This window comes from Anopheles arabiensis, chromosome 2, assembly GCF_016920715.1.
Source record: "Anopheles arabiensis isolate DONGOLA chromosome 2, AaraD3, whole genome shotgun sequence".
Classification (NCBI taxonomy): domain Eukaryota; kingdom Metazoa; phylum Arthropoda; class Insecta; order Diptera; family Culicidae; genus Anopheles; species Anopheles arabiensis.
In genome coordinates this window covers 61,795,915-61,813,312 of record NC_053517.1, presented here as the reverse complement: position 1 = coordinate 61,813,312, position 17,398 = coordinate 61,795,915, and the positions used below count along the sequence as shown (strand labels likewise).

General features: G+C 41.5%; 1 protein-coding gene across 3 annotated transcripts; it reads right to left on the bottom strand.

Moving 5' to 3' along the window:
- Positions 1–12,807: 12,807 nt before the first annotated feature.
- On the bottom strand, positions 12,808–13,654 carry LOC120896629 (putative ATP synthase subunit f, mitochondrial). 3 transcript variants are annotated; one of them, XR_005738447.1, is made up of 3 exons: positions 13,520–13,654; positions 13,017–13,423; positions 12,808–12,948 (listed from the first exon to the last, which is right to left on the bottom strand). XR_005738447.1 is itself a non-coding variant. In XM_040300883.1 (2 exons), exon 2 carries the CDS (start codon positions 13,395–13,397, stop codon positions 13,074–13,076), a length of 324 nt encoding a protein of 107 aa, XP_040156817.1. In that variant the 5' UTR covers positions 13,398–13,423; positions 13,520–13,654; the 3' UTR covers positions 12,808–13,073. The 3 variants fall into 3 exon arrangements, 1 of the variants encoding a protein (XP_040156817.1); XR_005738446.1 differs by having other exon boundaries at positions 12,808–12,945; XM_040300883.1 differs by having other exon boundaries at positions 12,808–13,423.
- Positions 13,655–17,398: the final 3,744 nt, after the last annotated feature.

Genomic DNA, 17,398 nt, shown 5'->3' with positions numbered 1-17,398 from the left:
CGATTTGCTCGCGGGCGGGAAGAACTACTTATTTCAGGATGTCCTTCCGAAACAAAGCACTAAAGGGAGAGATGATTAATTGCGCAACATGGCTGCAACATACTGCGCGTTAGGTGAGACAACCGTGCGCACTGCATTTAGCCGGATCAGCATCAACTGCAGAACGATCCACAATGAAACTATGCTTACTGTAGCGTGCCCAAGAGGGCTGAAAAGATTCTGACTGTATCTATCAAGAGTGATGGCGATATCTACCATATGATGCTATCACCGTACTATGGTGTTGATTAAGAACAACCACGTTATAATTAAGTGTTATATTTTCGTTTTCTTTCGAAGAACGCTAAGAAACGTTAACGCGTTACTTCCTTCAAAACGATGTTGTTTGGAAAGTCCTTGTTTATTATATATAACTCGTAAACGATTTGCTACCATCAGGTTGGCCCATAACATTAAGGACATGTCAAATTAGAAGCAAAATCTGAAAGATGTGGGGTGGTAAGAGTACATAAAGTAGTTTGGAAGTAAACGTGAGTTAATTGATCTGGGAAGCAGCAGCGGGTTTACAGTGTCGGGGGCCCTAAGCAGTAAGAAGTGTTGAGGCCCCTTTGTACATGATTACTGGGGGGTACTGGGCATCCGTCTTTGATTATGTAACATTTCAACTTAAATTTGGTTGCTGCCGGGGGAGGGTGCTTAGGGTTCGTCTAGCGCGGGGCCCCAACGTCCATCACCCACGGGGTCCTCCTTGCTAATACAGTGCCATATTCTATTAACTGTTATGGATAATGGACTAAAGATTCCGGGGCCCCTCATTGACGGAGCCCCCCACAATTGCTTACTTTGCTTACCGTTAAATACGCCACTGCTGGGAAGGCTGTAACAGTATTGAACCATTCTTTTCTATAACAGTATAGATCGGAATATTAGAACTACACATTTGGAATGGTTATATGAGGGGATATGTTCACTGTTGAAATTTGATATTTGGCACAACAATAACAATTGTCTCATACACAAATACCAATTCCATTTAATACTTCAAAACCAGTTTCAGGATAATAAAATAAAATTTTGATGGCGTTTTGGAAATGACCCTCATAAAATTGAAGACCCAGAAAATTTACATTGAAATTGTTCTAAGCATCTATTACTTACTACCTAACGTATGAAACATAAGTCGAAAAAAAGAGTAGAAATGGAATTCGAACCACGTGCGATATCATATTTTTGTAGTTCAATCTTACATTTATGGGCATAAAAAACACAAAATGGATTGAAGCAGAAGTAAGCATTTCAAAAAAATTATGTTTTTAAGTACGCAATTGGGATTGGATCTAAACATATTGTATATGTGTTAGCGGCACCCTAATTTTTTAATCCACTGCAAATCAATACGTTATTCAATGAACACGTTGTTGAGGTTACTACTTAGCTATGCTTTCCATAAAATCACGCCGATAACTAAAAAATGATAATCCAAAAAATATACATTTATGTCAACAAATGCCTCTGAACGTACTGAACAAATGCCAAATGATCAGTTTGAAAAATACAAAATTGCATGACTTGGCTCAAAAGTAGCCTCATCGATATTTACCGGTTCTGCAAAGTACAGTAAGAACTGTCCAGGAAGTTACAAGGTTAACACATTCGTGGTGTAACGCATAAGAACAAATACAGTAGAACGTCGAATATCCGGAGACGGATTAACCGTGCGCATAAATCTGACAGCTGTTCATACGTGCGGCAAAAGTTTGCAGCGATAGTCAATTGGGTAACCAGTTTCTTGTGCAGCTGTGTAGTGTCTAGGGGTATTTTCGAAATTCATTTTTGTTCATGAACAGTTGTTAAACCTACAGTTATTGATTAAAATAATATTCTACTAACGATTAATCGTTTGATTCTAGGTGAATTAATAATAAAACTAGTGAATTTCATATGTTTTATATGCGTTTGACATTTCTTGGACCATTATCCGTGCAAATCGATTAACCGGCAACCGTCCGGTCCCGAGCTGGCCGGATAATCGACGCTCTACTGTAGGTGTTTGAGTTATGGTTGTTGCCACTGAACGTGGAGAGTTTGAAAATAATTCGAAATTTGAGGACATCCGGTAGATTTTACCGGGCCTTAACTAGTAATGTATAAAACTCTATATGAAAATCACTAGCAACCAGAACCAGAAGTTCAACAATATTTTATATGCAATTTGACAGATAATATAGCTCGGCGCTCTAGCAGCAATAGAACTCGATATCGAACATGAAAAATGTATAGGACTTCACATGTTCGATTTGTGTGTTATCACATCGAACGTGTAAAATCCCATATATTTGTCATGTTCGATGTCGCGTTCGATTGCTACCAGAGCGTCCCAATCATTTGTTGGGTTAAATTCCCTAGTACAATGTTCAGATCGACACTTCAGAAAGAGCGTTTCTACATACACCGAGAATGCAGCTGAGAAAATAACTGACATCATGCTTTGACAGCGACTGACAGCATTTTCGGTGAGAGAATTCTCCTCGGCATGCAAAGAACGATGGAGCTGAGAAAAAATTGAATTGGCAGTTTATAGCGATCGATCAATTATAGTTTGCATTTTTGCCGTCTAATAATCGTAGATATATTATTAAAATAATATAAGCCGGTCTCGTAGTACAGTCGTCAACTCGTACGACTTAACAACATGCCCGTCATGGGTTCAATCCCCAAATAGACCGCGCCGCCATACGTAGGACTGAATATCCTGCTATGGGGGGAATCAATTAGTCACTGAAAGCCAAGCCCACAAGTGGGTACAGGCAGGCCTTGACCGACATCGGTTGTTGAGCCAAAAAGAAGAAGATATTATTAAAATGTAAAAGAAACTTTTTTGACTTCAGTTTAGCGATTAAAATGAATTTTTTCAACATCATTTTAAAAGTCTCATCTCGGCGCTTTTCAGAGCTTTTACACACACTAGCGTGAGAAACCGGTTGTCAATTCTCTCACAGCCATCTCTCAGCTGCAGTCTCGGTGTATGTAGAAACGCTCAAAGGCCTCATGTGACCGCTATGAACCAAATCTAAACTATCTAAATTAAAGATGTTATTTTCTCGTGCTGCTCTTCATGAGACAGATTAGCTTCCATCTCCACCCCCGCTCAACACTTCACAGCCTACCGAAAACTACCGAAAAATCTTAAACTCCTACCGAAAACTACCGATACAATTTTTAAGCGCCTACCGAAAACCGCAAAAATAATCTGGCCACTCTGATTATCACAGCGAAAACGACACATCTTGGTTTGGAAATGTGCAGTAGCCATAGCTTCGTACGTCTCCAAATAATCGACGGCTTCATCCTTCGACTTCATCACATAAACAACTGTCTGATGACTGAAGTGATGAAGTACCGCATACCGTCCCACGTCGAAGGTGAGATGGGACCACAGACGTCGCTATGCACTAACTCTAACGGACGCATAGTCCGCTTTCCTTCACGACTTACAAACGGTTCTCGTGTTTGTTTTCCAGCCAAGCATGGTTCACATATCACTGATTTCGAGCTTTCATAATTTTCGCTGCCTTCTAGATCCAATCCAACAACCATTTTCTTATCGATGAGCTTCATCAGATTTCCTATCCCAATGTGACCGTAACGTTGATGCCACAGCTGCAACTCCATGGAAACCTTTCCCGTTACCATAGCAGCATTTGGTGTTGCTAGGTAATGAAAGTCCATCGCGTACAGCGCACCAACCTGCTTACCGGTAGCAACGACACCTTGATAAGCATCATCAACGGTTACTTTGCCTTTATGGAAAACCACCTTCTTTTACGAATTTTCCAGCCGACGTAAAGACGTCAGATTCTGCGTCAGCTCTGGAACAAAAAGAACGTTTTCCATGCGGATTTCAATTTTCTTACCATCAACAAACGAGTAAACGTTGATCTCTCCGCGTTGTTTAGCAACCAGGTTGACGCCTTTCTTCGCAGTTGCTATGCAGACGGGCTCATCTAGCATTTCCAGGTTTTTGAATAATTCTTTTCGATTCACCATATGATCTGAAGCTCCACTATCCAGATACCACCGTTGCCATTTTTCATTCAACGTCGACTCAGATTTTGTCACAAACGATACAGATGTCGTAGCAGCATTTGCCTTCATAGGTTTTCTTTTCTCAAAATTTTCTGCATGCGCTTCGCGATGTTCGTTTTTCGGACAATCAGCTCTCTTGTGCCCGAATCCACCACAGTTGAAGCACTTCAGACGAAATTTTCCTCTGGTCTTTCCAGCAAAAGCAACTTCTTCTGAATTTTGAATGCTCGAACTTCTTCCTCTCCGTTTTGATTCGACATCCAAATATTTGCTTTTCACAAATTCCAGGGTCAGTTTCTCTGATACTGCTTCCATCGCTGTGTTCACAGACTCGTATGAAACCGGCATGGTCAGCATTAGGTGACACACAATGTCCTCCTCGTCCATTTTCGCACCGGTCGACTTGAGCTCCCGAATCAGTTTGTCGAAACAAAGGAAGTGAGATTCCAGACTTGAAGATTCGTTATGCTTCATCTCCAGAAGTTTTCGCTTAAGCATGAACCTGTTGGTCAAGCTCTTCCGCTCGAAAACTTCATTCAGTCCATCCCAAATTTCCTTCGGACTCCTCTTGTCCTTTATGTATTCCAGGTGACTATCGGCGACAGCTCCGTTCAGGACCGAACGACACTTGTTGTCCTGTTTCTATCGGAACGCCTATTCTGCTCCTCCTTCTCTTTCTTTACAGCCGCTGTATCCTCATGCACGATTTCCCAGAAGTCTTCCTCCTCCGCTTCCTTCTCGACACAGTGCGCGATTTCCAACTGTTCCAGGAACGCCAATATCCTGAACTTCCAATTATTGAAACCCGTTCCGTCGAAAGGCTTGATCTTGAGGAACTTCTCTTCGTCTCCCATCGAGAGGATTTATTCAAATGGCTTAAAGAATCTTCTAGACTTGAATTGGGTTATCCTGGGTTATACTGGGTTATACTGGGTTATACTAGGTAATACTGGGCCCATAACCTATTAACAGAGCTAAAACACCTTTACTGGTTGATGGTTGAAAGAGGAATGAACATTTTATTAACTACAGTGAACCCTCTCTTATTTGACACCTCTCCAATTTGAAAAACCTCTCTTATTTGAACATTTTGCACAGTCCCTTGATTTCCAGTACATTTTTGTTCCTTTAATTTGGAAAACCTCTGAAATCTGTGTCCCTCTTATTTGTGTATGGTGTTGCCATGGTTATTGAAAGATGTATGCTCAAATTGTTATTCGACAGTCCCATCGCCTCTCAAATAAGAGAGGGTTCACTGTACATTCTGTTAACACTATTTCATAGAGTACTATGATCAATTGTACACCAGTATCTCATAGTATACTTAAATCAATTGTAAACTTCAACAAGCAGCACATTAAATGTTCTAAGAAATCTGCCAATACTTGCATCAAAGTCGCAAGCGAAGAACGCTGCGACACGCGCGCACAGCTCAAATCAATACCTCATCATCGTTGGCGCAAAGTATTGGACAGAGCGAAAAATCGTCAATTTTTGCTGGTGTGGATGGCCTGTGCACGAGACACCCAAACCCAAAACCACGCAGAGCAACTTGCTGCTAAAATGAAATGCACAGAACGCTGCGCTTAACTACCACCGAAAACCCGTTACACAACACAAGCATACAACACACCCAAACAAAAATTTAAAGGCCCTGAAACACAATATCAATACACCGGCTCGAAGCCGGTTAATTTAGCAAGAAAAATTGACTAACATCAAGCAAGCAACGGTGCTCCAGTGGGTAGAGGTTTCATTCGAGAAACGATTCCATCGATATCGATGTGTGCGCTTTTCAATTTGGCTTGGATGAAACGTGCCTATGCTTGGCTGGGGGCCCCTATACTTGTTTTGCAGATGTGTGCCGAAAACAGACAACTGTTTTCACGCGAAAAATGGTATTCACATCTCAAGCCTGAGATCGTGGAGCGTGCCTGCTTTTAACGCAAAACCTTAAATTTTCACGCAGGGCGCTTCTCAACTTTTGTGGTCAACTGACAAATAGGGGAAATCGGCACGGGGTGGTATTCATATGTCCAAAAAGGAACTGGGCCATGTTAATATTAAAATGATGTTTTATCATTATTTACATACAACTTTTTGCGTGAAGACAAGATAAAAAAAACCGTTACAGCTATACTGAAGCCAAAACTCAAAGGTGGTTTACGGGGCCCCAACGATTATGTGGACTCTTCGATGAAGGGGCCCCGTCGGTAAGGGTCCCCATCGGTAAGGAGGCCCCGTCAATAAAGGGAACCGTCTATAAGGGGCCCCGTCAATAAGGGGCCCCGTCGATTTGGTGGCTTGGTGTGGATGGTCGGTGCAGGAGCTCACCAAAAAAAAAAAACGCGGAGACACTTGCTGCTAAAATCCAATGCACGGAACACAGAACAGAACGCTGCGTTTAACCACAAAGAAAACCCATTACAACAGCCACAAGCACACATCATACACAGACAAAAATTTAAAGGCCCCTACACAAAATTTCAATACACCGGCTCGTAGCCGGAGAAATTAGCAGGAAAAATTGACACCAAGCTCGCGTCGCTTTAAAAAGCCTAGGAACGTCGTTTGATCAACGGTGCTTCAGTGGGTTGAGGTTTCATTCGAGAAATGGTCAAATCGATGTCATTGTGTGCGCTCTTGGCTGGGATGAACCGTCCTGTTCTTGTATATGGGGCTCCTGCTACCGTTTTGCGATTGTGTGCCGAAATCAGACAGGTGTTTCACACGAAAAATGGTATTCACTTTCTTGGCCTCCCATATAACAATGGGGAATTATTTCTATGGCAAACGGGGTGTGAGATAGCGAGAAACAGGTTGCGACGAGCGAGAGGCTCTGTTAATTCAGAGAGAGAGGAATGAAATAAAGGGGGAAGCGAAGAGCAACACATAAGGAGAGCGAGAATGCCATGGCGAGGAGTAACGAATGATGAGGAAGAAATAGAAGAAGCTATGTAGGAAGCAAACAGCAACACATACGGAGAGCGAGGATGCTATAATGAGCGGTGACAAAGAAAGAGAAAGAGTGATATAAAACAAGGAGCGTGACAACACATGGAGAGAGTGTAGCTAAGGGGATAAGAGAAGAGCCACACATACGAAGAGCAAGAATATTTGCGCTTGCTATAGCTTGCTCAATTTTCATACATGCCGCTCTTATTAAAAAGCCGGTAGGTCTTCGCTGATGATCGTTTGAATCAATCAAAAAACTTTTTGCGCAACGGTACCGTTTGTATTTACGGCCGTTTTGTACGTAAAATCGGAAAGTTTGAATGACTAGCTTTGCCCATCGACGCATTCGCCTGGAACCGTCCGAAGCCATCCGCAACCGTCACGAGCTGTTTGGAATCGGCTTCGGATGGATCCAACGAATACGACGGCTGAAGTTACCGACTAACGCAACCGGCCAGTCCTGGTCGGCTACAACAGATGACACCAAACATTACCGAGATTGCATCTACCTTTCACAACTTGCGATTATTGTGGAGTAATTCGGCAGCGATTCCGGTGTTTTTTTTTTCAAATTTATCCATCGCTAGTAGCTTGGCCCTAAATAGCCACATTCATGATTCTCAGATGGAGAAGAAAACAAAGACAAATTGACTTGCGAGCGCGCTAGGGTTTTTCTTCTCGAGCCCTTTTAGCGAACTCAAAGAATCCTTTCGATCTCCAAGACTCGCTCGGCCACTTATTTTGCGTAGAGATTGATGGCAAGAAACAAGAACGCATTGAATAGTATTTTGTTCACTCATAGCGTAGGCAGGTACGTGCAACCAAGATAGCCGAAAACATTGACGATGGATCCAACACAACGCCGGTAAAGTATTAAAACCTAAATGATTACGCTCTTCCTCCAATATTCTCATCAATCACAGCAAAGAAACACAGCGAAAAAAAACGTGCGAGAGAAACGAAGATCCGCCCTCAGATTAAAAGCCACAACGCACCAAGAACAGCTGTGCACAATACACACATAAATACAAATACATAGCGAACAGAGCGGATACAGGTACAAGCCACGCACGGCCGTGGCCCCACCCCCTTTTTTCGCAAACCGCCGTTTCCATATGACGTCATATTCACCAAACCTCTTGTTTTGCTGAAATCAAGAGGTTTTGAGGTGAATTTGTGGTGAAAATTGTTATATGGGCTGGGATAGTGGATTCCCAAGTGCCACAAATCCACTAAACGACCACTAAACGGCTTCTAAACGACTCAAGCACTCTACCTAAACGGAATATAGAAAGACTTCGTTTAGCAGACGGCAAACGACTCATGCAATCTAAAAATAGCGAAAAAGCTGGTGGCGCCATCTGTTTGTGGGATAGCCAACCAGTTGAGCTTCCTCGCTTGGAGGAGAGCTTTCTCATATCCTCTGTACTGTTGTATGGTTTCGCATTGAAGTTATGCATCGCTAGAACTAGAACGGCGATGCGATTGTTTAAATACTAAACTCCAACCGAAACCACCAGTACTGAAGCAAGTGAGATTTGAGTAATGGTCGTTGGTGTTGATACCCACGTATCTGACCACACGACCATTCATATAGATTTTTGCTCAGATAGTTAGAAGGCTATATAGGTCATGATAAGATGAAACTTGTCGAAAGACATTGCAAGAAAAGGATAGCAATATAATGATGATGTAATAATACGCCATCTATTGATGAAACCAATGATGCTGTGGAGCTTTCATTTTTTTCTATGGATATTAAATTTTCCAGTCGTTTAAGCTTAATCTGTGGCGCTTGGGTTGTGTGTGTCTTCTAATGCAAAAACTAAAATTTTCATTCTTGGCCCTAATCGAACACATCAAGTTTGTGGACCGAAGAGAAGGGGAAATAGGAAAGGTTTCAGTTAGAAGGAAGGGGGGAAGAGTATAAAAATACTCAAGAAACCTATGGACCATGTTTATTTATATATGGTTTTTATCGACTATTTCAATTTTTGCGAATACAACAAGACCAAAAACCGTTACAGCTGCATCTACATACAGCCATACACAGCCATAATACGAAGAACAATCTCCATTGCCTCGGCCATTTGGGGCTCCGTTGATGATCCCGTCGATTGAGGGTCCTGAAATTGGCCTAAAATTTGAACTAATTAAGCTGTCGGTAGCGGTCGGCAAAGTCGGGCCCGCCACAATATGCAGTTAGGCCCGAGGAAATATTTGCGCGATTTTGAAAGATAGGAAGATCCTATTCATTAAAAATTAACTGAACATATTTTAATATGACAGTTCATATCGTTGAACTCTTCCAAATTTCATCACCATAACATGGATTGTCGGACCAATCAATATGGTCAAATTTGAGGAGAAATTAGAAAATTTAAACGAATAATTCCATAAAAACCTGACTGTTGATTTTACGAGAACAATGGTTACACACTATTGTTTTTTAAGGATGCAACGATTTTCTAGGAGCTTTTTTTAAGAAATGCGCTATCAATTTGTCTGACCTGGCCTTACTTGTCCGTGGCCTCATTATAGTACTGAACGATTGTACGTTTGTCTCGATAATTTTTCAGCTGTTAAGGTTTTTGTACCATCTTCAGAATATCCTGAAAACAATTTGTAACATGGAAGGAAGGGTACATTGAGAAGCAATATTGCGATTTTGCTTAATTGTTTGGAACTTTTTATGACTTTTGCACACTATGCTGCTGACTCTTAATTGAAGAATCTTTACAATCAATGTTAGTAATTGTAAAACTTGCTTGGATGATATACTAATTTAAGAAAACCAACAATATAACCAATCGCATTGTTACAACCAGTTATTTTGTGCATTAACTGTAATAATATAATAATGTATGTGTAAAAAATGCATTCTCCTGGCCCTCAACGCTCGATCGTTTAGAAAGCAGCTGATCTAAAGCAGTGGTCTCCAACCTATGGTCCGCGGATCACTTGAGACAAACATACTGCAATACAGGGTATTTCCAGTTACTTACGAATGAAAATTTTGTTTTTCCCGCGTGCAAGAAGTTATCGCTCTGACCGATTGAAAATGAAGTGGTCGTAATTCGAAGCAAGACGGTACTTCAGTATTCAGTGTAAAGATAAACACCAACGTAAAAGCAAAATATTGTTTTCATGTTATGCTCACGATGACGATTTTAAATCAAATCGTCCGTATTATAAAACACGAGCTAGGAAAGAAAATATCGTTTAGAACCATCGTTCTTGTCAATAAAAGACAAACGTAACTAGCTTAGCGAAAACGATAACTTTCCGACCTTTAACTTCTTTTGAGTATAGATAAAACCAACTCCGATCATGGCAGGTCAGATTTGTTCGGATTGTCAGGATAGGACTAAGCCCATCCATCATCTATCGACTTCTCATTTAAGGAGTTTACTTGTGTCCTCCTACCCAAGGTAAGCCCTCTAAACTCCAACGTCCTAAAGATTTTTTATGATCGCCTAGACGATCAAGTGTCGAAAGTCCGCTTCGAAACAGTATCCACAGTACCCAAAATTTGAACATACCAAAAAGCCTTTCTGATATTACTGATTGTTTAGTCATTGAAAATGGGCGAAAAAAAGTATTGAAATTGGGGTTTTTTATTGATGCGTGGGTAGTAGTCCATTCTGCTCATGTTCATCTCTGTTTCATAAAGTTTTATACAGATGTGAACTGTATTTTGTCGAAACAGTTGATTTGGTATGCACTCACGGCTACCACGAAATTTTAGCAAGAACAGCAAAGTGGTGTGAAGATTTTTCTCAACCAAAACGTTAATCCCGCAAACCTAAAATTTTATCGGGGTGCCTGTAAGCGGTTACCAACTCAAATTTTTATGTTCATTATCATTATGTTTTCTTTAGAGGCTCAGGCATGTCGTTTTGACAGAATAAATAGCTGCATTTTCAGTAATTTGTTTTACTGATATTCAGTGAAACGACAAAACCATGTATTACTCAATAGCTTTCAGTAAAAAATGTAACTGCAGCAAACTTAGAAAATTTGCAGTGTATTATTCGTACACCATTTCATCTTAAATTTTTTTTAAAATTTTAAATAAAATACACGATTTCATAGATTCCGACTCTTCAATTTCGGTTATAAACCTTATATTCACAGATATTTGACATACGACTATTTCGACATACACCTTGCTTTGGGACATTTTTTCGGGCCCAAATACAGTCGTATCTCGGGGGACACCTGTATACTGGTTACCAACTTACGTGGTAAAGTTTAAAAAAATCAAAATAAAATACAGCAATTATCCGCAGTACGCAATACTCGATACACGCGAATTCGCAGTACAGGTGTCCCCCGAGATACGACTGTATTTGGGACCGAAAAAATGTCGCAAAGCAAGGCGTAAGTCGAAAAAGTCGTATGTCGAATATCTATGAATATAAAATTTATAACCGAAGTTGAAGAGTTGGAATCTATGATATCGTGTATTCTATTTAAAATAATGTTCGATAATGTAATAATTATATTTTAAAAGACGTACACAATATAGATATTCAAAATAGACCCAAGCGCCACAGATTAAGCTTAAACGACTGGAAAATTTAATATCCGTAGAAAAAAATGAAAGCTCCACAGCTTCATTGGTTTCATCAATAGATGGCGTATTATTACATCATCATTATATTGCTATCCTTTTCTTGCAATGTCTTTCGACAAGTTTCATCTTATCATGACCTATATAGCCTTCTAACTATCTGAGCAAAAATCTATATGAATGGTCGTGTGGTCAGATACGTGGGTATCAACACCAACGACCATTACTCAAATCTCACTTGCTTCAGTACTGGTGGTTTCGGTTGGAGTTTAGTATTTAAACAATCGCATCGCCGTTCTAGTTCTAGCGATGCATAACTTCAATGCGAAACCATACAACAGTACAGAGGATATGAGAAAGCTCTCCTCCAAGCGAGGAAGCTCAACTGGTTGGCTATCCCACAAACAGATGGCGCCACCAGCTTTTTCGCTATTTTTAGATTGCATGAGTCGTTTGCCGTCTGCTAAACGAAGTCTTTCTATATTCCGTTTAGGTAGAGTGCTTGAGTCGTTTAGAAGCCGTTTAGTGGCCGTTTAGTGGATTTGAGGCACTTGGGGAGTAGTTGTGGAATCTTTGGAAATGAGTGTATAACGGTTATTAGCCTAGAAATTCAAAAAAATACATCAATTTCTTGTCAATGACAACTTTTAACTGTCAAAATCAAAATCGTCGTATCTGCGAATCGTCGTAACTCGAAGGGGTCGTAACTCGGGGGACGCCTGTACGCGATTCCTCTAAATTTGACAGCTCGATGCGTTTTTTGAAAATATTTTAATTCTTTGAAATATTTTATGCTCATTTTGAATTTCCTTAATATTCTTAATGCATTAAGTATTAAATTTGAGCAAAAGATACCTGTTTTATAACAAAAAACTTAAATGCAAAACTCTGTGGCGATATTTTTCAACCCTCGAACCAGTAGTGTAAACTATTTTTCCATAGAAATCCGCTATACGCGAAAACTCGAGATACGCTATTGCGCTCGGTCCCGTACGATAGCTTATATCGGATAATGACTGTACTTACAGACTGTTTAAAATTACAATTAATGCACCAAAAAATCAGAAATAAAAAGTTGGGCGGAAAATTTTAGGTCAATAAAAGCAATGAATCAAAAGTTATTTCAGTTTAAAGTTAAAAAAAATACCCGGGTATCCGGTTGCCGACTTAAAGGTTAATCAATCTTTCACTCAGATCTGCCAAACAAACATACATTTATTGATTTTTCATCATTACATCATTTGCATCAATTGAATGTTTCTTTTTTATACTTCACTACAAGTTATATGTCGCAAACCGAACTACACTCTATTAATAGCGATGATCTTCTGCTGGAATAAGAATATGAAAGAGTTACATAATTCTACACAATGAAAGTTTCTGTTATAAACAAGCGTACCATAAAACACCTTGCAATTATGTAATGATAATCATCGTGCAGACGATTTGCCAACATTTAGTGGTATTTGTAGTTACGGTGATGCTTCAGTTTTCCATAGTTAATGGTATAGAAGAACACCATTCCTCCGACGATGACTTGAAAAAACGGAGCAATTCCCGTTCGCTTCGGCTGCATATACTTGTGCTGCCATCTCCAAAAAGCGCGACTAAAAACTCCTGCTATGGCACGAGGATTTTTGTCTCGTCGTCCAAACCAAGCGCCCAAATCGCCAAGTTTTACCTGACCGAACGGAGCATCAGCCTTCCCGTAAAATCGGGCTGGATCGTAGGGCCCATGGACCTTTGGATTGTACTCTGCCGGATAGTCACCGATAGCCATTTCCACTTTCCTTTCTTTTTCCTTTGCTGGACAAGTTAGACGATAATAAAAGAAGATGTTAAATATTTAAACGTATCAACGTTTTTATGTAAGCAATAATCCAAATCAATGAGGAAACTAACTTATTCTCAGGATTATGACTTATTTTCCGTACGGCAATCGAAGAAAACGTGAAATACAGTGAGAAAGATAACTAAGTTTGGCAGGTTGACGACCAAGGTCTGGGTAGGAATCAAGGTGCATAAAGTAGACCAGGTGGTTGAAAGTGGCCTGTGGAAAATTTAGCCAGCCAGGTAGCCTTCTGTTAACCGTCATGTGTACGACCTATCTCTAAGTAGCTCTACAACTTCGAATTCGACTTCCCTTAAACTGCAGCCTAAACTTCCCTTAAACTGAAACTTAAACTTCCCTTAAAGTGCACACACAATTTTGCTTCATCCGAATTAATCGAATTATCTAATTTTTTACAAGCCAGATTAATGCCAAACGCAAAAAATTAGATTTGAACACATTTTAACCTATTTTTGTGTTTTTTTTTTTCAAATTTTAAAACAAGTTGGTTGACTGAGTCAAATGAGCTACTTTGATCTACACAGAGAGTGAAATTTTGAGCTATTATTCGTCGTGCGCGACGCTGTCGCTCTACAACAACCCGCTGCGCAAATTCGAGCAGTTTCCAGCGCAGAAAATGCACCAAAATCTGCGCTGGCCAGCGCAGATTTTGGCTGGTCTCCCGCGCTGTTCTTCAGCGATTCCTGCGCTGGGTCGAGCAAGTTTTGCGCCATCTGCTGGCGAAATGGACGAACTATTTATGGCGGCGGAGCAAAAAAAAAAAACGGTCAAAAAATTTAAAAATATTGGCACCCATTTTTTCGTCCGCTTCTTCTCCCTCCCTCGCCCTGCCTTGCCTTACTTGCGCTTCTGCCCGTGCCTTCCGCCGCCAGCTGATTGGCTGTTGCGGTGTATGCGTTGATACTCATATGTGCATTGCGATTGTGTATTGTTATTGGTAGGTGTTAGCATTTATTAATTTGTGTGTGACCTTGAGACGCTGTGGGAGAAGCTGGATTGGGATTCAAAGTGTTATCGGTGTATTGATGGTTTATTTTATTTCGTGCCGCTGCTGATGAGACCATTCGATGCCCCTGCCAGTTGAGGGTGAAGAAGCCTATTTAACACAAGCGTAGGAGAACGTCTAACACTAATCTAATATTTTTTTATTTGAACATGTTTGATGCTTAAACGGCCTTCTAAGCATCATGAAGCACAGTGTATAGTGACTATATTTTTTTTTTTTTTAATGTGCCGAAATCTGTCTCGAGTTTTTGGGTCTCGTCACACACACACACAGCGCGGGGAAAGAAGCCGTTCACTCTATCATGTCGCGATCCCCTTCCCCGCCCGGCGCTAAGGATGAGGATGCTACAAGAAAGCTGAACCAACCGTTCTACCGATAAGGTAGCCGTAATCGATAATGCGTGGAGGGGGAGGGTGGTCTAGTGGGGGGGGGGAGTGCGTGCTTGCGCGACTTCGGGGGTGCGTGCTCGCGAGCGCGCTTTCGTGGGTGCGTGCTGGCGTGCGCGCTTTCATGCTCGCGGGCGCGCGTACGTGCGTGTGTGTGTGCGTGCTGGCGTGCGCGCGTTCATGGATGTGTGCGTGTGTGTGTGTGTGTGTGTGTGTGTGTGTGTGTGTGTGTGTGTGTGTGTGTGTGTGTGTGTGTGTGTGTGTGTGTGTGTGTGTGTGTGTGTGTGTGTGTGTGTGTGTGTGTGTGTGTGTGTGTGTGTGTGTGTGTGTGTGTGTGTGTGTGTGTGTGTGTTTGTGTGTGAGTATGCGCGCGCGTGTTTGTGTGTGAGTATGCGCGCGCGTGTTTGTGTGTGTGCGTGCGTTTGGAAACCCCAAAACTATTTGATTTGAGTCCATGCATTTTCGATCTCGCTACCTGAGAGACAACACAACCATTGGCATTGGCATCTTTGCGATCGGCTCTGCTGTTGGGGGTATTAAAAAGACACATGATTTAAGCAAACGTGCGTGTGATACATTGCACATTTATTTCTAATTCAGCTAGCGGACGCAAGTGGAAACAACATTTTGAATTGAATCCATACAAAAGAGGATTCTGGATTTGTTTATTACGGTGAGCGTATGGTGCTGCACCTGTCCGTCCAGAATCTGGTGGCTTGTTGGTTTGGAGTAGTTATCATGACGCCGATTGACCGGCAATGCCTTGGAATGGCTTCGGATCGGTAGGTTCATGTTTTGGTCGAGTGCATTCCGTGTATTTGTCTCGTCACAGCGGTAGCCCGGCAGCAACAAAGTCAAGACAAACTCTTACCCGGATGGGGACTGCTACGCTAAGTTCTTTTTATTATTATTATTATTATTATTATTATTGTAATAGCCAACGCGATCATGCCGGCCTTTTCAGGACTTGAGTACCACGTAGCCGGATAGTCACCTCTTGCTACGGCGGACGGTTCATACGCGGTTAGAATCCACGACGGGGGTACTGCCACACTGTCTCCTGCTCGATGTATACGCTGCAGGCAGGGGGAAGGATGGACCTCCACGATTAAAAAAAACACCTACATGAACCAGCGGCGGACCTAACGGTAGGCGGACTAGGCGGTCGCCGATGATCTCTACAAGTGGACAGAGTATTAACGACAAGGGCCCCCGGAAAGATGGTCGTTAGGGCTCCGTGGCTGGAGAACCATTTGCACCTCCCCCTCCCCCCATGGCGACAACAATTTTAGGGCCTGTGACTAATGATCGTAGGGGTCCCATGGCCACCCTCCCGCCCCCCATTCAGGATGCTGGTTTCACAATCAGGTTGCGTTCTTGATGCTGGTGGAACGGAAAGTGCGAAAATCAGCGCAAGGCTGAACGTGTCAATGCGAATTAGAGTTCTGCGCGATGCACAACAAACCCTCCAGCGTAAACTAGCGATTCTGTAGTCATTTTTACATTGCAGCAATTGAACTTATCGCTTTTTTTGGTTTGATTTGTGAAAATGCAACTTCATCGCCGCAATGTTTGTTAACGGCATTTTAGGCGCCACAACAGCTCGCGAGTATTGACCACACGCGAGAAAGAGATGGCGCTATGGAGGGAAAAAGCACGGACGACGGCTGACAGCGATTGGCCGTCTGACGCACCAACACATCCAAACCAGCGGCAGCGCGCTCAGGCGAAGGGTATGAGGCGGAGCCAGGGACGGGCAGCTCGACGAGCTGCTCGACAAATTTGCCGTTGGAGAGAAAAAGAGGGCATGATAAAATTCTCAGAACGGCATAACGCCTTCCGTTGCTTTGCACAGCGGGAAGGTGGATTTAAAAATATCAGGTGGTGGACTCTACCCAGTCAGACAAATCGGACTTAATTTACCCCTAACTTACCGCTAAATTACCGGAAATTTAAGAGTTATTTTATGGTAAATTAGCAGTCGTTAATATACCCATTCGAGCAGTTTTGACAGATCCTATTCCTTCCTCTATTTTATTTTTATTTTTTTCGGCCAAATTGTTAATAAATAACACGAAATGTATCATATTACAGTTAAATGCTTTTATTCAATCATTGTCCTCTACTTATACAAACGATTACAATGTATTTTTTAAGCAAACTCGACTTGAACCGCCGCTTCACCCGGAGAAGGTGATGCACAAATAGCACTAATAAAATTTCTCGACTGTTTTTTACATTTAACAGTTTTGAACACACCACCGACGTCTTCTTCCACTAAAATATCATTAAAACAATACTCTTTTTGTTCTAATTTATATCTTTTTACTGACAACAAACGACAACACTTCGTACCGCTAAATTGCTCTTAAATTACTGTTATGACAGACACAAAACTGCTCGAATGGGTAAATTAACAGAAGGCTGTCTGACTGGGTAGTGCATTTTGACAATTCGTCACTTGACGTAAGGTCTCATGGATTCAAACTTTGTTTACATTTATTAAATTTGTTCATATAATTTATCTACCCTATTTT

Coding starts and splice junctions, on each gene's coding strand:
- LOC120896629 (XM_040300883.1), bottom strand. CDS start 13,397: ATGGCTATCGGTGACTATCCGGCAGAGTACAATCCAAAGGTCCATGGG.